The sequence below is a fragment of the Thermothelomyces heterothallicus genome, assembly GCF_042370625.1.
Source record: "Thermothelomyces heterothallicus CBS 202.75 unplaced genomic scaffold P884_scaffold_2, whole genome shotgun sequence".
Lineage (NCBI taxonomy): Eukaryota > Fungi > Ascomycota > Sordariomycetes > Sordariales > Chaetomiaceae > Thermothelomyces > Thermothelomyces heterothallicus.
This window is the reverse complement of record NW_027192563.1, coordinates 249,032-263,974: the sequence shown is the minus strand read 5'-3', so window position 1 is coordinate 263,974 and position 14,943 is coordinate 249,032. Positions and strand designations below refer to the sequence as shown.

Here is a 14,943-nt window from a genome sequence, read left to right as displayed (position 1 = left end):
CCCCCCCCGGCACCTGAGCCCCGCCAGATATCTTCCCCATTGCCCCGAAGCAGGCGTTGGGACTTTTCAGATCCCTTTATCCCTCGCTGGAACGCAGCTTGCCGAGGCAAGAGCGTCATGGTCAAGCTCGCCCAGTCATGTCCCAGAAGAGCTAACGGTGACGATGGCTGGACCGTAGAAGTGTTGACGAATTGGGTGTGGGTTCACCCTGCCCGTCACCGTGAGTAGCATGATAGGTTCGACGCTACAATGGCAGCACGCGCATTTAGCTCGTGCCGTTGGTGGGCGCACCACGTGTCCGGGAGATGGGGAAAGGGCTCTGCAGGCCCATCATCTCTTGGGTATCCGCTCGACGGCAAACTTCCAGGAGAGCCGTCTGGTCATCGTGGGAGAGGTGGCTCAGCAGGTTAGCACAGAACTGAGGTTGCTCCTCCTGCAATTCTATTGAATGAATTAGCACAACAACTTCCACTGTTTATTTTTTCCTTTACTGCTGCCACTTACTCTTGAAAGCATCCCTGAAGGCGAGATAAGGATCAATCCGGTCGAGAGGCGACTCCAGTAACACGCTGTCCTCGCCAAGCTCGTCGTCCGAATCTTCAATCTCTGTTGCCTTGAGTTTCTGGGCCTGAGTACGGTGCGTGTCAGCAAACTTCCGAAACTGAAACACCCGTAGGTGTTCACGATGCCAGAAGGGACATTGAAAGAGATGTCCGGCCATGGGCAGGCAATGCTCACCTCCTCATTGAGGAATTCCAGGTAGGCTGTGCTCTCATCCTTGGTCTCGGCGGCGGGCTCCTCCTCGTTCTCGCCACCGTTCCAGTTCGCCTCTTCGTCATCCCACTCATCGTCGCTCTCATCGTAACCGTACGTTCCACTGTCAAACTGGAAATCATCCTTCAGGGCTTCCTCGCGGTCTTGTACAATGTTAGATGGGTACATGGTGCAGAAACAAGGGTTCTACTCACTGGCCATGGCCTCCGGGAGAGTGTCGAAAAGGATCTTGATGCCCTGCCTGATTGTTAGAACGCCGTTATTATCCAAGGCAAGAGCGATTGAACCGACCTGGAGAAGTCTCGGCCACCCGACCATGATGCTCTGGGGAATCTGATCCGACTTGATGTTGAGGAGTGCAATGATGGCCAGAATGCACAACTGCTTGTCGTGTACCCGGGTGAACGACGTCATGCTGCCGAACCAGAGGCTGAAAAACTTATTTGTCCAGCCCTGGGACTCGAGAATCTGAAGCGTGAGGATAGGGTCGTAATAAATGGCGTTAATGACCATCTCCATCAGGTGAACCTTGTACGACTTGAGCTTGACATCCTGGCTGACGAGCACCCCCATGGCCATGTTGATGAAGCCATGGACGGCATTGTTGATGTGGCCACGGAGGCTGAGCATCATGGCTTCCGCAAGCTTGCAGGCGCATATCCGGTCGACACCGCCGACCTTGCCGTCCGTGAACATGTCCGAGACCATGCCATACAGAGCCTCGACGTACTCGGGCGTCTCGATGAGCTGCGGAGCGCCATACTGGACGAAGTTGTCCAGAGCCGGCAGCATGTCCTCCAGGTACAGCTCGGCGCCTGACTTGAAAGTCGCGTGGACAAGCCGGAACGCCTTCCACATGGTTGGGGAGATCTGCTTGGCGGCGAAGGTGCAACTGTCAATGATCTCAAAAACCTCGTTGTACAGGTCTGGAACCCCTGTCAGCGACATCTGAGAGTAAACCGAGGAAGGTAGACACTTACCGTAGAGCTTATTCTCCAGAGTGATCTCGATTACCGGCATCAAGACGCTCTCGATATGGAGGAGTATGTCTGGTGTGCTCTCGAGGGTAAGGATAAGAGTGCCGATGGTCTGGAGGACACCCAGAGCCGTAATGCTCTTGTCGTCGAGGAAGTCGCCATACTCATTGTCCATATCATCCCGCTTCTCGTTGTTCTCCAGCAACTCCCGGACGATACGGAGGTAAGTGTCGCGCAGCTGCTCACTGAGCGCCACAGCGAAGGGGGTGAGCTCAGCGGCGAAGACTTCAACGAAGTCCTCCATCACATTGGCAAGGGCATCGATATCGGCCTCGTTCGCCAGCTTCAGAAGTTGCTGCATAATGGTTGGGATGCTGGTCTGCATGCTCGTCCGAATGATGTCGTGCCTGATCAGGGGCTGCAACGCCAGGGCAGCAGTCACACGAACGGGAAGTTTGGGATCGGCCATGCGGTCGAGAATGTGGCGATAGATGGCAAGAAGATTGTTCTGGTCCTTGAAGTCCAGCTGCTCGAACTTCTCGATGGTGTCACAAGCCCGAGCCCGGAGGAATCCCTGTTCGCTGGTGAAGTCGGGGAAGACGTAGCGGACGATGAAGTACTCGACTTGGGAGGCGATTGGCGACTTCTTACCGAGGATGACCGGCGCAAGAGTTCCTATCATGCGCAGGGCTCCCTCCTTGGCAATATGGTTCTTGCTTCCCTCCGGGGCCTGCTCGTACTGGTTGACCACATCATTGATAAACGTGAGGAGTTCAAAGGTCTGTTTCCTCCGTGCCTTGGTCAGAGTGACCAGGAAATTGGTGGCCGAAACGTCGGGTGCGGAGACTTCCTCGTAAAAGTTCAGCTTTCGGTGAAGGTACTCTTCGGGTTCGTCCTCGAACTTCTCAATGTCCTCCTCGGTCAGGCAAAGGACCGGGAAGATGAAGTGCCTGACCAGGTTGGTCAAATGGGGCTTCAGGTGCGCCCACATGTCCTTGGGACGAATGCACTCATCCAAGAACACGATTGTGTAGGAGAGGCAGGGTCGGCTCAACCAGATTGTCTTGGACACCCACTTCTCAATCTCCTGGAGGTAGTGTTTGAGAATCTCGGGGGCGACCTGGGACGAGAATTCTTTGATGAAACGTGTCGGGGGCTCGGCCGACCGGTCCATAACTGCTTGCATGTTGCCATGCCTACATCGAGTTAACTATCGGACGGTCCGGGAAACAAAAAAAAAAAAAAAAAAAAAAAAAAAAAAGAACCTGAGAGGTTGGGCGGGGGATTGGAGGGGAGGAGATTAGTCCTACCTGATATATAAGCGGTTCAGGTTGAAGTATGCCCACTTCTTTGCCTTCCACCAGTGGTGACGCTCCCGCTCCAACGGGTCACCCTGCATGGCAGAGGCCGGAATGGCCTTGGACACGGTTTGGAGGAAGACGGAGCACCAGGCGAGGTTCACGGCGCTCTGGCGGAGAAACTCGCATAGTTCGAGCTATGGCCGGCGTTAGCCCACTTAGCGGCCCGCCTTCAGGCTTCTTGCGGATGCCACCTACCCATGTGGCATGCTTGTAACACTTCAGGGCAATGTGCAACATCTCGCCAGCCTCGTCGCTCTCTTGATTCACCAGCTCGTTGCATATTACCAGCAACCTAGGAAAGCTCGCCTCGATGATCTTGTCGAAGTGAGCCCTGCTGTCGCTTTCGCTTGCCTTGAAGCGATAAGCGCGGCAGACTGCTAACAGGCACTGAAGCCCAGCCAGGACCGACCGGGGGTCGTTGGTATTGAGAAGCTGAAGAGTATAGTCCATAAAGGACGGCCATCTCTCAGGGAAGTCGAAGCTTAGGATGCGCTGCAAGATTGGGACGAGTTGGTGCCGCACCAGGTTCTGGGAGGTCGCGAGGATGGGCAATAACCGCTCTCGGAAGCGCGCCTTCTCATCATCGGGTATCAAGGTCTCGTTGGGGTAATACTCGGAGCGCTCCCAGGCACGGTTGACACGGTTCTTGAGATAAATGACGGCTGCGAGGCAGGAGAGGTTAACACAATTTTGAGGGCTAGGGGCAACGGAGCCGATATCAAAAACGAAGAAATACAGGGCGGCGGGGCTAGAGAGGGGGGAGAGGCATACTGGGCAGCTGAAGGTTGGCAGCTTGGTCGGACTGGACAAGGTCCAGCAGGACGTCTGTGAAACCAGGCTGGCCCTCGGCCTGCAGGCGACGAAGAAGGTCAGCGTCGATCCGTAACAAGCCGGCAATGTCCTTGCTGCTGTCGTTGTCTTGTCGTTGTTGTTGCTGTTGCGCGGCGGCTCGACAACACGAGACGGGCTGTGTGTGTCGAACGGCGCGCACCCTTCCCGCGCACACCTTTATCACCAACCCCAACACCACCAAAAAACAACAACGACAGGGAACACCAGCACCACCGCCACCCACACAATCACACACGCACCTGCTTCAGCTGAAGCTCGGCCCTCCGGCGGACGTCGGCATCAGCGTCGAGCGTCGCAGCGATGCAACTTTGAATGGCGGCGGCATCCATTGTGGGCAAGTTGTCGGGCCAACTATCGCATCAAAGGCGCTTCGCAGGAGCGGCAGATTCAAAGAAAGAAAGAGAAATGGCCGGGAGCCGAACGGGTGGTGGTTGTCGAGGGGTCTGGGTCCAGAAAAAATTTGGGCCAAAATCTGGTTGAAAGCAGGTCGGCAAGGGACCCGAAATGGCGGGGCAGAAGTCAGGGTTGGTTCGGGCAGGCAGGTTGGCGCTGTGTTTCCTCAGGCGCCACCCTGTCAGAGCAAGCCACCCGCACCTCGAGGCGGCAAGGGGCCTGGAACAGGCAGCGGCCTCGGGGTTGAAAACAAGCACAACGCTACACTACTACTGTGGAAAATTCGCACCCAGGGCACATCCAACCTCGCGCAGGTAACTGACCTACTTAGGTGAGCCGACCGTGTCTTTTCAACGCTCTCCATCCTTAAGGACATATAAGTGTCTTCTTGGGCCGACGGAAACAGAGCTCTGCGTCTTTCGCTCACTCATAGGCACCCGAATGAATTCATCATCCTAGGCACGAAACTCCCCAAGCTCAACCGCGGATCTTCAAGCCCAGGCTTGATTGACCCGCAACACCACATCGAATTGCCACTAGCTAGCTACGCCATCCTGCATCAGCTTGGCCGATCGGGCTCCTCTCTTGTTAGCCCGATCAGATCTTTTTTTTTCCTGAGCCCCATCCGTGTTTCCAACATGGTTCATCAGGGACGCTACAGCTGTACAAGCAGTTACGTACTGTGTCGGAAATCGGCAGGTCTGTCAGCGAGACTCGGCGGCCGCAATACAAGCCCACTTGTTCCATGAGGGTTTGGGTAGGCGAAAGCGCGTTATGGATCGATCGCACGGCACCTTGTAGCCGCATCTGCCATGTGGCAACCACGGCCCCCTGAGCACCTTGTACAAATTCTGACCCATCTTACACTAGCAACAAGGCATCCCGGATCACATACCTTCAGCGGTACTCCCCCCCTCCCCCTCCCCTCCCCCGGGGCTTCAACGATCGGAAAATCCTATCGGTGATTCCCTTTATTTTGGCAGAGCGCTTCCGGATATTGCTCACCGCCTTCGCGGCATCGGGGCAGTTTAGGCCATTGGACCCCTCCCCCTCTCCCCGTCCAGGCCGGGCCGCTTCTGAAACCAGCCCCACCACCCTCAAACTCCATGGTTGGTCACTTACGGGCCGTGCCAGGGCTTTTGCAGCACGTACACTCCTCGATCGGGCGGGCCCTGGTCTTGCGCGATTCGAGGACGGGGCCTGGATCGGAGCGTATACGTACACTAATCAGTAGAGAGACTTTTGGTCGAGGCTTCAGCTTGTTTTCTGACTATTGGCCGGATGACCAAGACGAACCACGCCGCAAGGAACTTGAGCAAACCGCAAACCGTTATCCTCGTTGCCACAGATTTTATCCTTCAAAGCAAGGGAGGCACAAAAGCACCGTCGGGGAGGCCCATTCCGGAGTAGTGGACATCCACAAGGGGCCACTGTGCCTTCACCCCGCCTCACCATAGCGGCCCAACAAATAGCACGTATCAACTTTGGTAATGTGTGCAAGTGTGGCGTACATACATACACATGCATCGAACATAATGCCGAATTGGTTTCCGTATCGTATACAGGACAAGCCCTAAGATCACGTGAGAACGAAAGACACTTGAGCAGTTTCATCGTCTACCATGCTTTTAGCATGGTGTGGTCCTTTCAATGTCCGGCATGTTTCTGAGGGTAAGAGTTACTTCCAAGGTCGAGTATTCTCAACCTTGAAGACTGTCTCCACTTCAGCCCAACCGTGAGGTCCACGGAGAGTGGATGGAGGAGAGATCAGCCTCCACACGGCGACGATAATGTAGAGGCCAGAGGGGGAACCAGGCAGCAGCTTCTGATCCGTCCCGTTCTCAGTGCTTGGTGTAGTGTAGTATCCGGAAAACTCGCAGATAGTTATGGCCGCCATGATATAAGGGTACGGATCAAGTCTCCAAAAGCAGTTGTTTTGACACCATCTCCGTCAAACAAGTGCACCTGAGTTGGGTTGCTGTTTTCGACTAGTCGGCATGCCCTTTTCCTGGCCAAACAACAGCATAAAATACACAAGGGAGAAATGCCACCCAAACTAACATTACCATCGCCATTGGCAATAGCATTGCCACTGCCCATTGCAATATGTGAGTCGTGAACATATCGCAAACCCAGTGATGTTCTCTAACCCCCCACACAGACGATAATATATCTTGGAACAAATTGCGCGGGAGAGATCATCGAACATCAACGGCATCCCCCTCATCACACCTTGCCTCACACCCCAACCGAAAAGCTGAATGCCAATGAATACACGCCTGCTTCGTAGCAGAAGAGCGGCTCTCAGCGTAAGCCGAGATCCTATCAGCGCACTTAGGACCGATCTCTAACAGAACCCTGCAGTATAAAGAACCCGAAGAGAAAAAAATAGCAGAATATGGGAAAGAAAAGCACTGTGGTAAGTTTGAGTCAGTAAGTTGAACTCCTTGAATGACTAAACGCCGTGGGGCGACACGGGACCGTCAAGAATATCCAGTATATCCAGGCTTCCAGGATGTCATGAAGGAAACGGCGGACGGACCAACACGGCGGAGACGACAAACAAAAAAATTAACATGACGAGATGAGGGAAAGAGGCAGAGATTGTGACTAACAAATCGTAAACGCCATAGCTGGGATGCTCAGCTTCCAATCCCTGGATCCGGCTGGAGATTCTCGGGAAGATCCTCGGTGGGCGCTTGGAATCAGATGCCCGAAAGCCGAATCCAGGCTATGCGGTGATACCAGGCATCCGGAATCATGTTGCCGGAAGAGGAGTCCTGAACCGTCGCGGGGGAAAAGATTGGCGGCTGATGCTGCGAGTGACGGCTCTCCGTGCAGGGTGACGAATGTGCCAGACCGTCTGGCTAAAGTTGTCGTTCCAGGAAGGTGGGCCAAAAAAGAAAAGTGAAAAGCATCCATCGGATGGTGGCGGGAGTATCAACACGTTGGGCAGCTTGATCCCCGAAGAAGGTTTGTGTTGAGTGCGCGAACCACGACGGCAGAATCCCAGAGGCAAGCGGACACAAACAAAGCCGGGACTCAAGTACTCCACTTGAGGAAGGACAGCCCTTCCCAAATAGCATGACCCGGCTGGTGCGGAGAGCGACAGAGCTCCGCCGTACTGTTCAACTTTATCTTTCTCTTTGAGACATCAACCGGCAGCTGTGGCTGGCGGAGGAACGCAAATCAGCCAAGCTGAAAACCGAGCAATAGTCCGCATTCCGGACTCTCGGCCGAAAGCCATAGGTATGGGCAACCAGGATGTGACTGCTTTCATAATCAGGTCGCAGTACCATTCGAGCCAAGCTCGTCCAAGGGGCATAGGATCCATGGATTGCGGTTTCCAAGGCAGTAATTCCGGTAGTCCAGGCGGAATGAGAGAAAAGGAGTCCGGCGGCTTCCATGGGTCCCTCCAGTGGCATTTGCGGTCCATTCCCGCGTGTATGGATCTCCGGTGGTGCTTGCGTTTGGTAAGGGTTAGAGCCGCAAGAGCTATGTCAGCTGTCCCAACTTCATGTCCTGCGCCTGAAGGGTCCTGAAATGAGAGAATGATGTAGCGCATTAAGATCCAATGGGATTCAAATCGATATATACAACCTTGCCGGACGTTCACTCACCCTGCTGTCCGGCCTTCTTCACGGCCCGTTGTCAAAGCGATGGGTTCAAATCCTGGATTCAGGATTATGACTCGAAAGGGCATCGGCTGAACGAGGCGCAGATCCATGAAGGCGGGAGAGTCCTGATGGGTCCGGACAGCAAGGGGAGGGAACCATCCGGGGCAGACATAACACAAATCACGTCGCCGCTCCTTTCCCGGTGCTATGGAATCCCACTGGTATCATGCACCTCCCGTACGCCGCCGCCGCGGCAGGAAAAAAAAACCAGCGCAATGACATTCCTTTTCCGTCTTATCCTTTTATGCCGCCGGTATCCGGAAGTGCCGATTTCCCAGGAGTCGACGAGGGTAAGATATCCAGTTGGTGGCGAAGATCCGGGCCAGGTAGAAACGTCCGAGGAGTTACACTTAAGTAACCTGACGGTAATGGGTCCAGGCTGGGAATCCATGGTTCTCACGAGGTCCAGAGATGCAACTTGCAGCTCTGAAAAGGAACCTCTGATCATGGCTGGTCCGGAAGTTGGTGGCGAAAAGTCGCAAGAGGCCGGGTCCGAGGAGGGAGATTATGAAAACGCAAGAACAAAAAAAGAAAAAAAGAAAGTTAAAAAAAAGAAAGAAAGAAAAGGAAAGGAAAGGGACGGTCAAGGGACTCGTCCCGGGGTCCCAAGGTATTAACAAGCATAAACATCAAAACGTGCATGAGAGCCATGTGTCCGGTGTGGGATGGTCCAGGAAGGTCCAGGAAGATCCAGGAAGGTCCAGGAAAGTCCAGGATGGAGAAGACTCAAATCAAGTCCCGAGGCTCCTGGGCAATTAGCGGCGGTGGTGGCGATTCCGGTCCCGGTCCCGGTCCCGGTCCTCACGTTCGGGTTCTGGGCGGCGCGCCCCCCTTGGGTCCCTCGGCTCCGAGTCCCGAAGTGGGTCACGGCGCGGGGGCGGTGCACTGCCAGTAGGAAGCGGGGCCGGGGCAGTCGTGGTGGGCGTGGTCGAAGGCTGCAGCGCAGGAGTTTGGTGAGGGTCATACGGAGGTTCCGGGGGAGATGCATAAGCCGGCCGTTGTGTCGGACCTGCAGGAGAGCCTAAAACATCAGACGAAGCCTCGGGAGGTTTGGTTGTTGCTGTAGTATACGCACCGCGGCCGTAGGCGGGATCAATCGGGTAACTTTGGTTGGCAGGCGTTCCGACCGGCGGTGGGTAAGCGTAATCTGGTTCTGTCCCATAGCCAGGAGAACCTGTAGGGGGAGCATTGTAAGTCCTTGGGGGAGGGGCAGAGCCATGAGGTACGGGCGGCTGCATCCTGTTCGGTCCGGGAGCGGGATACCCCCCGACGGCTTGGTAGTTCGACCCATAGACATAGGCACCGGGGTCCTGGCTATACGAACCAGAGATGGGAGGCGCGTGGATCCCAGGGTGCCTGTCGCCCGAAGTTTGGGGGGGTGGAGAGTACTGCGCTGGGGGGGGAGGATTTGGTGGATATGCGTAACCGGGCTGTGTTTGGTACTGTGCAGGAGGAGGATGAACCGGCGGCGGGTACGTGGCCGGGGGGTAGTTGGCGGGAGGGGGTCCCGCGTACTGTTGTCCTGTATAGACGGGAGTAGCGGCGGGGCCTGGAGGGGGGGCATAGTCAATATCCATGGAAGATCCGCCGTACTGGGCGTCGTATTGTGCTTCCCGCTGGCTATTCTTCCAGGAGCTGTAGTCTTGTCCGCGGGGCTCCCGGGAGCCTGCTGGAGAGTTAGAGCTTCTTCTCACAAACAGGGCGCTTGCTTGGTTCGAATGCTCTGTACCTCCAGCGCCGCCGCCTGAAGTTCTCGACGCGGCGCGCCTCTCCTGCTCCCACCGTGCGGAGTCGGCCTTGAGGTCTTGGATCATTGCCTGCGGAGAATCAGCTACAGTTCGCCGACGCCGCCGTCGCCAGGTTCGCGAGTCCATCCCGGGAGGTACCTACCGATGTCAAATTCCGATAGGCTGTAATGTAGTAGCCTTGTGTGATGCGTCCATCTGGTGACTAGAGCAAAGGGTTGTGGTGAGATGTCGGATTGCAGAGCGGGAACCTCCACGGACCGGGCGGCGGGCGTACCTCGTACGTGCCCGGGCGCACTAATGCATCGTTTCCAAGGTAGCGGCAAATATCTGATGTGATGACTTCTCGATCGATGCCGTCACGAGGAACAAAGTACTCGTTCTGGCGAGGCGCGCCCGACGACGCGGTAGAGGTTGGCCCGCTCGACCTGTTGCTCGGCCTCCCCGCCATGATAAATAAATATACGGCAACAGAGAGAGGGGATTACCCGAAAGAAGTCCGGACCGAGGGCTAGATTGAAGGAACGGAGGTTGTTTCGGGAGGTTAGAAAAGGTCGAATGCCGCCGGGATGAAGAGGGGACCGGAACGCGGCGAGAACGGGGGAAATAGGGAGAATAAGAGTGAAAAGAGGGCGGAGGAGCGGAGAGGGCGGGCGGTGCTGGAAGAAATGGACGGGCCCACGTCGAACAATCCGGTGCTTGGGGTTGGGTTGTGAGGGGTGGGTCGGGTCCTGCCTGCCAGCGCGACTGACGACTGGCAGCCTGGACCGAACGGCAGTGGGCCCCGGATTGCTTAGCAACCTCGCTCGGTTGGGCAGGGCCTGACCGTAACAAAATTCTAGGCCGCCTCAGAGCAGACAAAGCTTGGACGGCAGCATCTCGTTGGCTGAAAGCATTGTGCACACATTGCACCGTCTGCTTTCCCGGAAACCAAGCAGGTAGTTACTGGGGATCGATGGCAACCAAACGACTGGCCGAAACCGTAGGGCGGATGAAGGACGAAACGATCAATCTGGGGGACCATGAACCCGAAAGCGTCTCGAGTTGATAGGTTGGGTAGCTCCCCAATGGGAGGAAGAACCCCCTTCCGGTATAATTGGGATGGACCGCCAAAGTCCTGGAGGAGATGCTCAGAGGCGGCAAACAGAGTACCCTTATCCCATAAAAAGGTACCTGTGCATGAGCGACTCGAGGCGACGGGGAGCGCACCAGGCAAGCTCTAGGCCTTCCCTCCCCTTACTTTCACGGAGTTTGTCGTGCAACAGCCGACGGATTCGGGCGTTGCTCTGTACGAAGTAGTTATACTTGAAACCCTACACTGCGCGTGAATAGGTACTTGGTGCAGGCCGCGGAATTCAGATCAGCCTCTCGGAAAGGCGGAAAGGCGAATTCGGTGCAGGAGAGGCACAGAATGAACCCCGCCAGGCGGTGCTTCCGCAATTCGTGCCGTGGGGGTTGGGGTTCAAGGAATCTGCATCGAAGGCGGCCACGGATGGGAGGCAGGGGGCCATGGCGTTAAAAGCTGGACGGTTCACGCTGACAACGGTCAGCGTCGGTCGCCCAAATGGTCTGGGCCGGCGTGGCGCTGAGAGCCGTGATTGGGCAAGCTTTGTCTTGGCCTCTCCGTACCTGCACCTGTGGTAAGTGCGGTACCTCATATAAAACATTGTTCGCCCTGGAATCACCACATCGTTTCGTTCTCAAGTGGATAGAGAGAAACTGGCCAGATCGGATGTACATCTGTAATCATCACCTCAGGGAAGTCCCGGGTTGTAACAGAGGCCTTGAATGCTCGACTTCGACCATCACAAGTCGGTGGATGTAATCCGTACCTATGTACCATACATAGGTATGCATGCACTCGTCCTAGTAGAGTAGTAGGGCTGACCGACCCGGACAACAATGAATCAGTCGAAATCAGGTTAGGATTAGTTTGTTTCTTTTCGGACATGGAGCACTCCACTATAATCCGTAAATGGCCTGCACTAGTCGAGTTGTCTTGGATTGTAGTACCCGCCATTCCACCCGGTGACTCTCTGTGGCAAGTCAACCCACCATGAGGAGGTCACTGCGCTGGTTTTTGTCAAAATTCCCGAGGGCGCGACAGTGGTCCCGTTCCGGTGGCGGGTGTGGCAGTGGTTGGGTGTTTTGGTCAGGTCGGGTATCAATGCATCTGGAAGCCCAACCTGCACGAGGGGCCCCTGATAGACATTTTAGCCAATCATTGTGCGGCATGCCTCCAGTGTGGTTGAGTGCAGAGGATAGATCCCATCTGTTGCCGAGTCGAGGAGGCAATTGAATTTTTGCCTGTTACAGTCTGTGCCAAGAGCTGCGTCCTAAAGAGGCACGCAAAATTCGAAGCCCAGCCTTATTATGCCTTCCCATGGATATGGATATGGGAGTGCGTCCGTTCATTCGCCTCCATCGATTTCGCGATTCAACGCCATGCTCCTTCCAAAAAGGAAGTACGGTTGAGATCCCCTAGGAAGGTCCCGAGAGGACTGTCAGTGTCCGCTCTACAGGGAGCATGGCATGCGGGTAGACAGTGCTTTCAGAAACCCTGGAACAGAGGCTTGGAGACTCGAGACGCCCCAGTGTCACCTGCTCGTCAGTTGATGATCCATCCGGTACTAGGCCGTTGAAAGCTCTCGCCTTCCACTGAATGTGGTGAACTGGACTAAGCTTCCCGCCCTCTGGAGCTTTCACTCGGGCGGTCAACGTTAGATACCTCGCGAGCATCATTTCATGCCTTGCCAACAACCGCGTTGGCATCGCCTGGCTCCGTTGCGTTCCGGAGTACTTCGGTTCGCCGATGTTGATGGCAGACATTGATTGCATGGCTTCCTCGACGATGCATGAATTTGCTCAACCAAAGGTCAACTTCTGTTGGCCGCGCTCCGTCTTCTTCGGCCTCCCTGGTCGCTTTGATGCTGCAGGTCCCTTCCGACTGTCGGAATGCGGGTTGCCCGTGCCGGTTGAGGACTGGTTGCCAAATGCCAACATGCCACGTTCTTCCTCCTGGAGGTCTTTCGCGAAGTGCCAGTCTCGATGGCTCTGGACTTCCAAGCTCTCCAGATATTTGCCGCATCTCTCACAAGTGTGACCATCGACGCCGACTGTCCTTTGGTCACTAGTCTTGGCTACGGGTGCGCCGTTCCGTATGAATGAAGGATCCACACCTTCGAGCGCACCTGGACCGTCCTCTGCCCTCTGGTTGCCCGGCATTGTACCGCCATCCTCCCTCCAGACGCTATCAGTAGGAGCCGAAGGCGCGGCCACCCCCCTCTTAAAGAAGAAACGTTGGATACCTCCGTCATCCAAGCGCCGTCGTTTTTCCGCTGATTGGTGATGCTCCCTGGCCTCGGATTCTGGCCGTGTGCGAGAACCAGGAGTGAGCGCTTGCGCTTTCTCTCCCTTTAACAAAAACCCATCTATCCCCATATTTCCCGAGACGGCATCCTCGAAACCACCAACGCTCAGGCTGAGGTTAGAGCACGGCCACACTTGGCCTTCTTGAACAATCTGGTTCAGGAGGTTTTTGGCAAGCGCAAGCAGAGTTTCTTGATCGAGAGAGCGCCCCTGGGGTATGGGGCTTTGGCGCGAACGTGTCTGACTGCCATGGCGGTGGTGCAGATTGATGGTTCTGGGACGGCGCTTGTTCTCAAGCACGCCCTCCTCGACCAAGCGAGCAAATATATCAGCGACAAAGATCCTGAGCCACTTTGTTGCTTGCTCAACTGTGCTGATGCCTGGCCGGAAGGATTTTGCCGACAACATTGACTTGATCTGAGTACGAGGGTTCACCTCGCTTGTATCGATACCTCGCAGCGTGTTGTAGACCCAAACGCCTGTTTCATCACCAAGCTTCAGCTTCAACTGTTCGACGGAGACGGAAAGAAGCTCCTGGACGGATTCCGACCCGAATTCTCGCGTCACTTGCTCTCCCAGTTTTCCGCCCAAGTTCCGAAACTTGGTGAGTTTGAAGCCCGACAGAAACTGCCGAACTGCCCGATTCCGTATCACAGTCTGCTGATTGGGCTTCTTATGAGCGGAGCCTAACTTGCTGAGGAGTTTATTCCTAGCAATACCGGCAGCGCATGTGTACCGGAGCTTGTCTCTGATTGCAGCCCGGACATTGCGCACAACTTCCGATGCCACACAGAAGGCCACGTCGTCCCAGTCCGGATCTTCAAGTTCGGCATTCTCGTCATCCAAGCCGACAAGGGCGTCTGCCTGCCAGTCTAGGGCGGAGATTGGGGGCATCGGTAGGGGTTCAGATGGGTCGCCTTTCGGAGGGCCGCTGGCCAACTCGGGAAAGCGCTCGAGCAATAAGGCGTGAACGTGGGCAGATAGGTCAAGAAACATCTCGTCAATGCCAGCTTTCTCCACTTTCTGCAGGTTTGAGGGGAGTATCTCCTTGATGACGGCGAAGATCTTCCTGGACTCGAGTCTGTACGGATCCAGCGAAACCTTGTCAGTCGCGATGTTTTCGGCGGAATCCGGGCGGTATGCCCTAGAACTGATGTGTTAGTGGTATATGCCCCATGCCGAAAGTGGCGGACCGCATTCCGCCTACCACTTGTCCTCGCCCTCTCGCCAGGTCGCGACATGCTGGTTGATGATGTTGGGACATCGTTTCTTCGCTTCCGTCGCCGTGCACATACGGCCAATGCCATAGGCACGTGCCGGGTAGTTCACAGCAATGAGGCCCTGCCTTTGTGAGTCCCCAAGTCAGTCCTCCATGGTAACAGATAGGTACATACATCACGCGGGGAGGTGGCGGAACTTGGACCACCGACACATGAATACGCACCATTGTTGGACGGCAAGCGGTTGATCCTCGGGGACTCCGAGGCGCACCATCTCAGCCTGAGCATAGAAGCAATCGAGATCTACGTGGGCTACCACTCTAAGGGGGCAGGCCGTGTTGTACGATGCCATTTGGCTGAGATTGCGATAAGTGAACTGAGAGCGCCTCTGGGCAACCACGCTGATCGGGGACGAATCCCGCCACGCGGGCGGCGAGGACGACATTATCGTTGGAGTGTATTGGCCTGCTGCGACACCATCCCGAAGATACGACTCGAAAGGGTTGCGGACGAGTTGAGGGTGTGCTGCTGCAAAAGGCTTCGGCCCGCTGGTCTGTTCATAGTGTCGGATGGTG

At 55.7% G+C, this 14,943-nt stretch overlaps 4 protein-coding genes across 4 annotated transcripts; 1 reads left to right on the top strand and 3 right to left on the bottom strand.

Moving 5' to 3' along the window:
* Positions 1-18: 18 nt before the first annotated feature.
* P884DRAFT_289264 (armadillo-type protein) lies at positions 19-4,408 on the bottom strand. The gene is made up of 10 exons (XM_069443986.1): positions 4,204-4,408; positions 3,884-3,962; positions 3,308-3,774; positions 3,062-3,246; positions 1,755-2,947; positions 1,066-1,700; positions 969-1,011; positions 739-917; positions 505-661; positions 19-441 (listed from the first exon to the last, which is right to left on the bottom strand). The coding sequence occupies exons 1-10, from the start codon at positions 4,291-4,293 to the stop codon at positions 266-268; spliced, it is 3,204 nt and encodes a 1,067-aa protein (XP_069300909.1). The 5' UTR covers positions 4,294-4,408; the 3' UTR covers positions 19-265.
* A 3,197-nt stretch (positions 4,409-7,605) lies between these two features.
* P884DRAFT_48027 (uncharacterized protein) lies at positions 7,606-8,720 on the top strand. Its single transcript, XM_069445917.1, has one exon. The coding sequence runs from the start codon at positions 7,932-7,934 to the stop codon at positions 8,649-8,651; it is 720 nt and encodes a 239-aa protein (XP_069300908.1). The 5' UTR covers positions 7,606-7,931; the 3' UTR covers positions 8,652-8,720.
* On the bottom strand, positions 8,721-10,389 carry P884DRAFT_48038 (uncharacterized protein). Its single transcript, XM_069445918.1, has 4 exons — positions 10,057-10,389; positions 9,925-9,984; positions 9,764-9,851; positions 8,721-9,700 (listed from the first exon to the last, which is right to left on the bottom strand). Exons 1-4 carry the CDS (start codon positions 10,228-10,230, stop codon positions 8,790-8,792), a joined length of 1,233 nt encoding a protein of 410 aa, XP_069300907.1. The 5' UTR covers positions 10,231-10,389; the 3' UTR covers positions 8,721-8,789.
* A 2,255-nt stretch (positions 10,390-12,644) lies between these two features.
* P884DRAFT_274633 (uncharacterized protein) lies at positions 12,645-14,441 on the bottom strand (the record flags this gene model as incomplete). Its single annotated transcript, XM_069442749.1, has 2 exons — positions 12,645-14,292; positions 14,356-14,441. The coding sequence occupies 2 exons, from the start codon at positions 14,439-14,441 to the stop codon at positions 12,645-12,647; spliced, it is 1,734 nt and encodes a 577-aa protein (XP_069300906.1).
* Positions 14,442-14,943: the final 502 nt, after the last annotated feature.

Coding starts and splice junctions, on each gene's coding strand:
- P884DRAFT_289264 (XM_069443986.1), bottom strand. CDS start 4,293: ATGGATGCCGCCGCCATTCAAAGTTGCATCGCTGCGACGCTCGACGCT. Junction 1,012..1,065: donor GGTGGCCGAGACTTCTCCAG/GTCGGTTCAATC, acceptor ACAATCAGGCAG/GGCATCAAGATCCTTTTCGA. Junction 442..504: donor CTTCAGGGATGCTTTCAAGA/GTAAGTGGCAGC, acceptor TTCATTCAATAG/AATTGCAGGAGGAGCAACCT.
- P884DRAFT_48027 (XM_069445917.1), top strand. CDS start 7,932: ATGGGATTCAAATCGATATATACAACCTTGCCGGACGTTCACTCACCC.
- P884DRAFT_48038 (XM_069445918.1), bottom strand. CDS start 10,230: ATGGCGGGGAGGCCGAGCAACAGGTCGAGCGGGCCAACCTCTACCGCG. Junction 9,985..10,056: donor TGCGCCCGGGCACGTACGAG/GTACGCCCGCCG, acceptor CCTTTGCTCTAG/TCACCAGATGGACGCATCAC. Junction 9,701..9,763: donor TTCAGGCGGCGGCGCTGGAG/GTACAGAGCATT, acceptor ACTCTCCAGCAG/GCTCCCGGGAGCCCCGCGGA.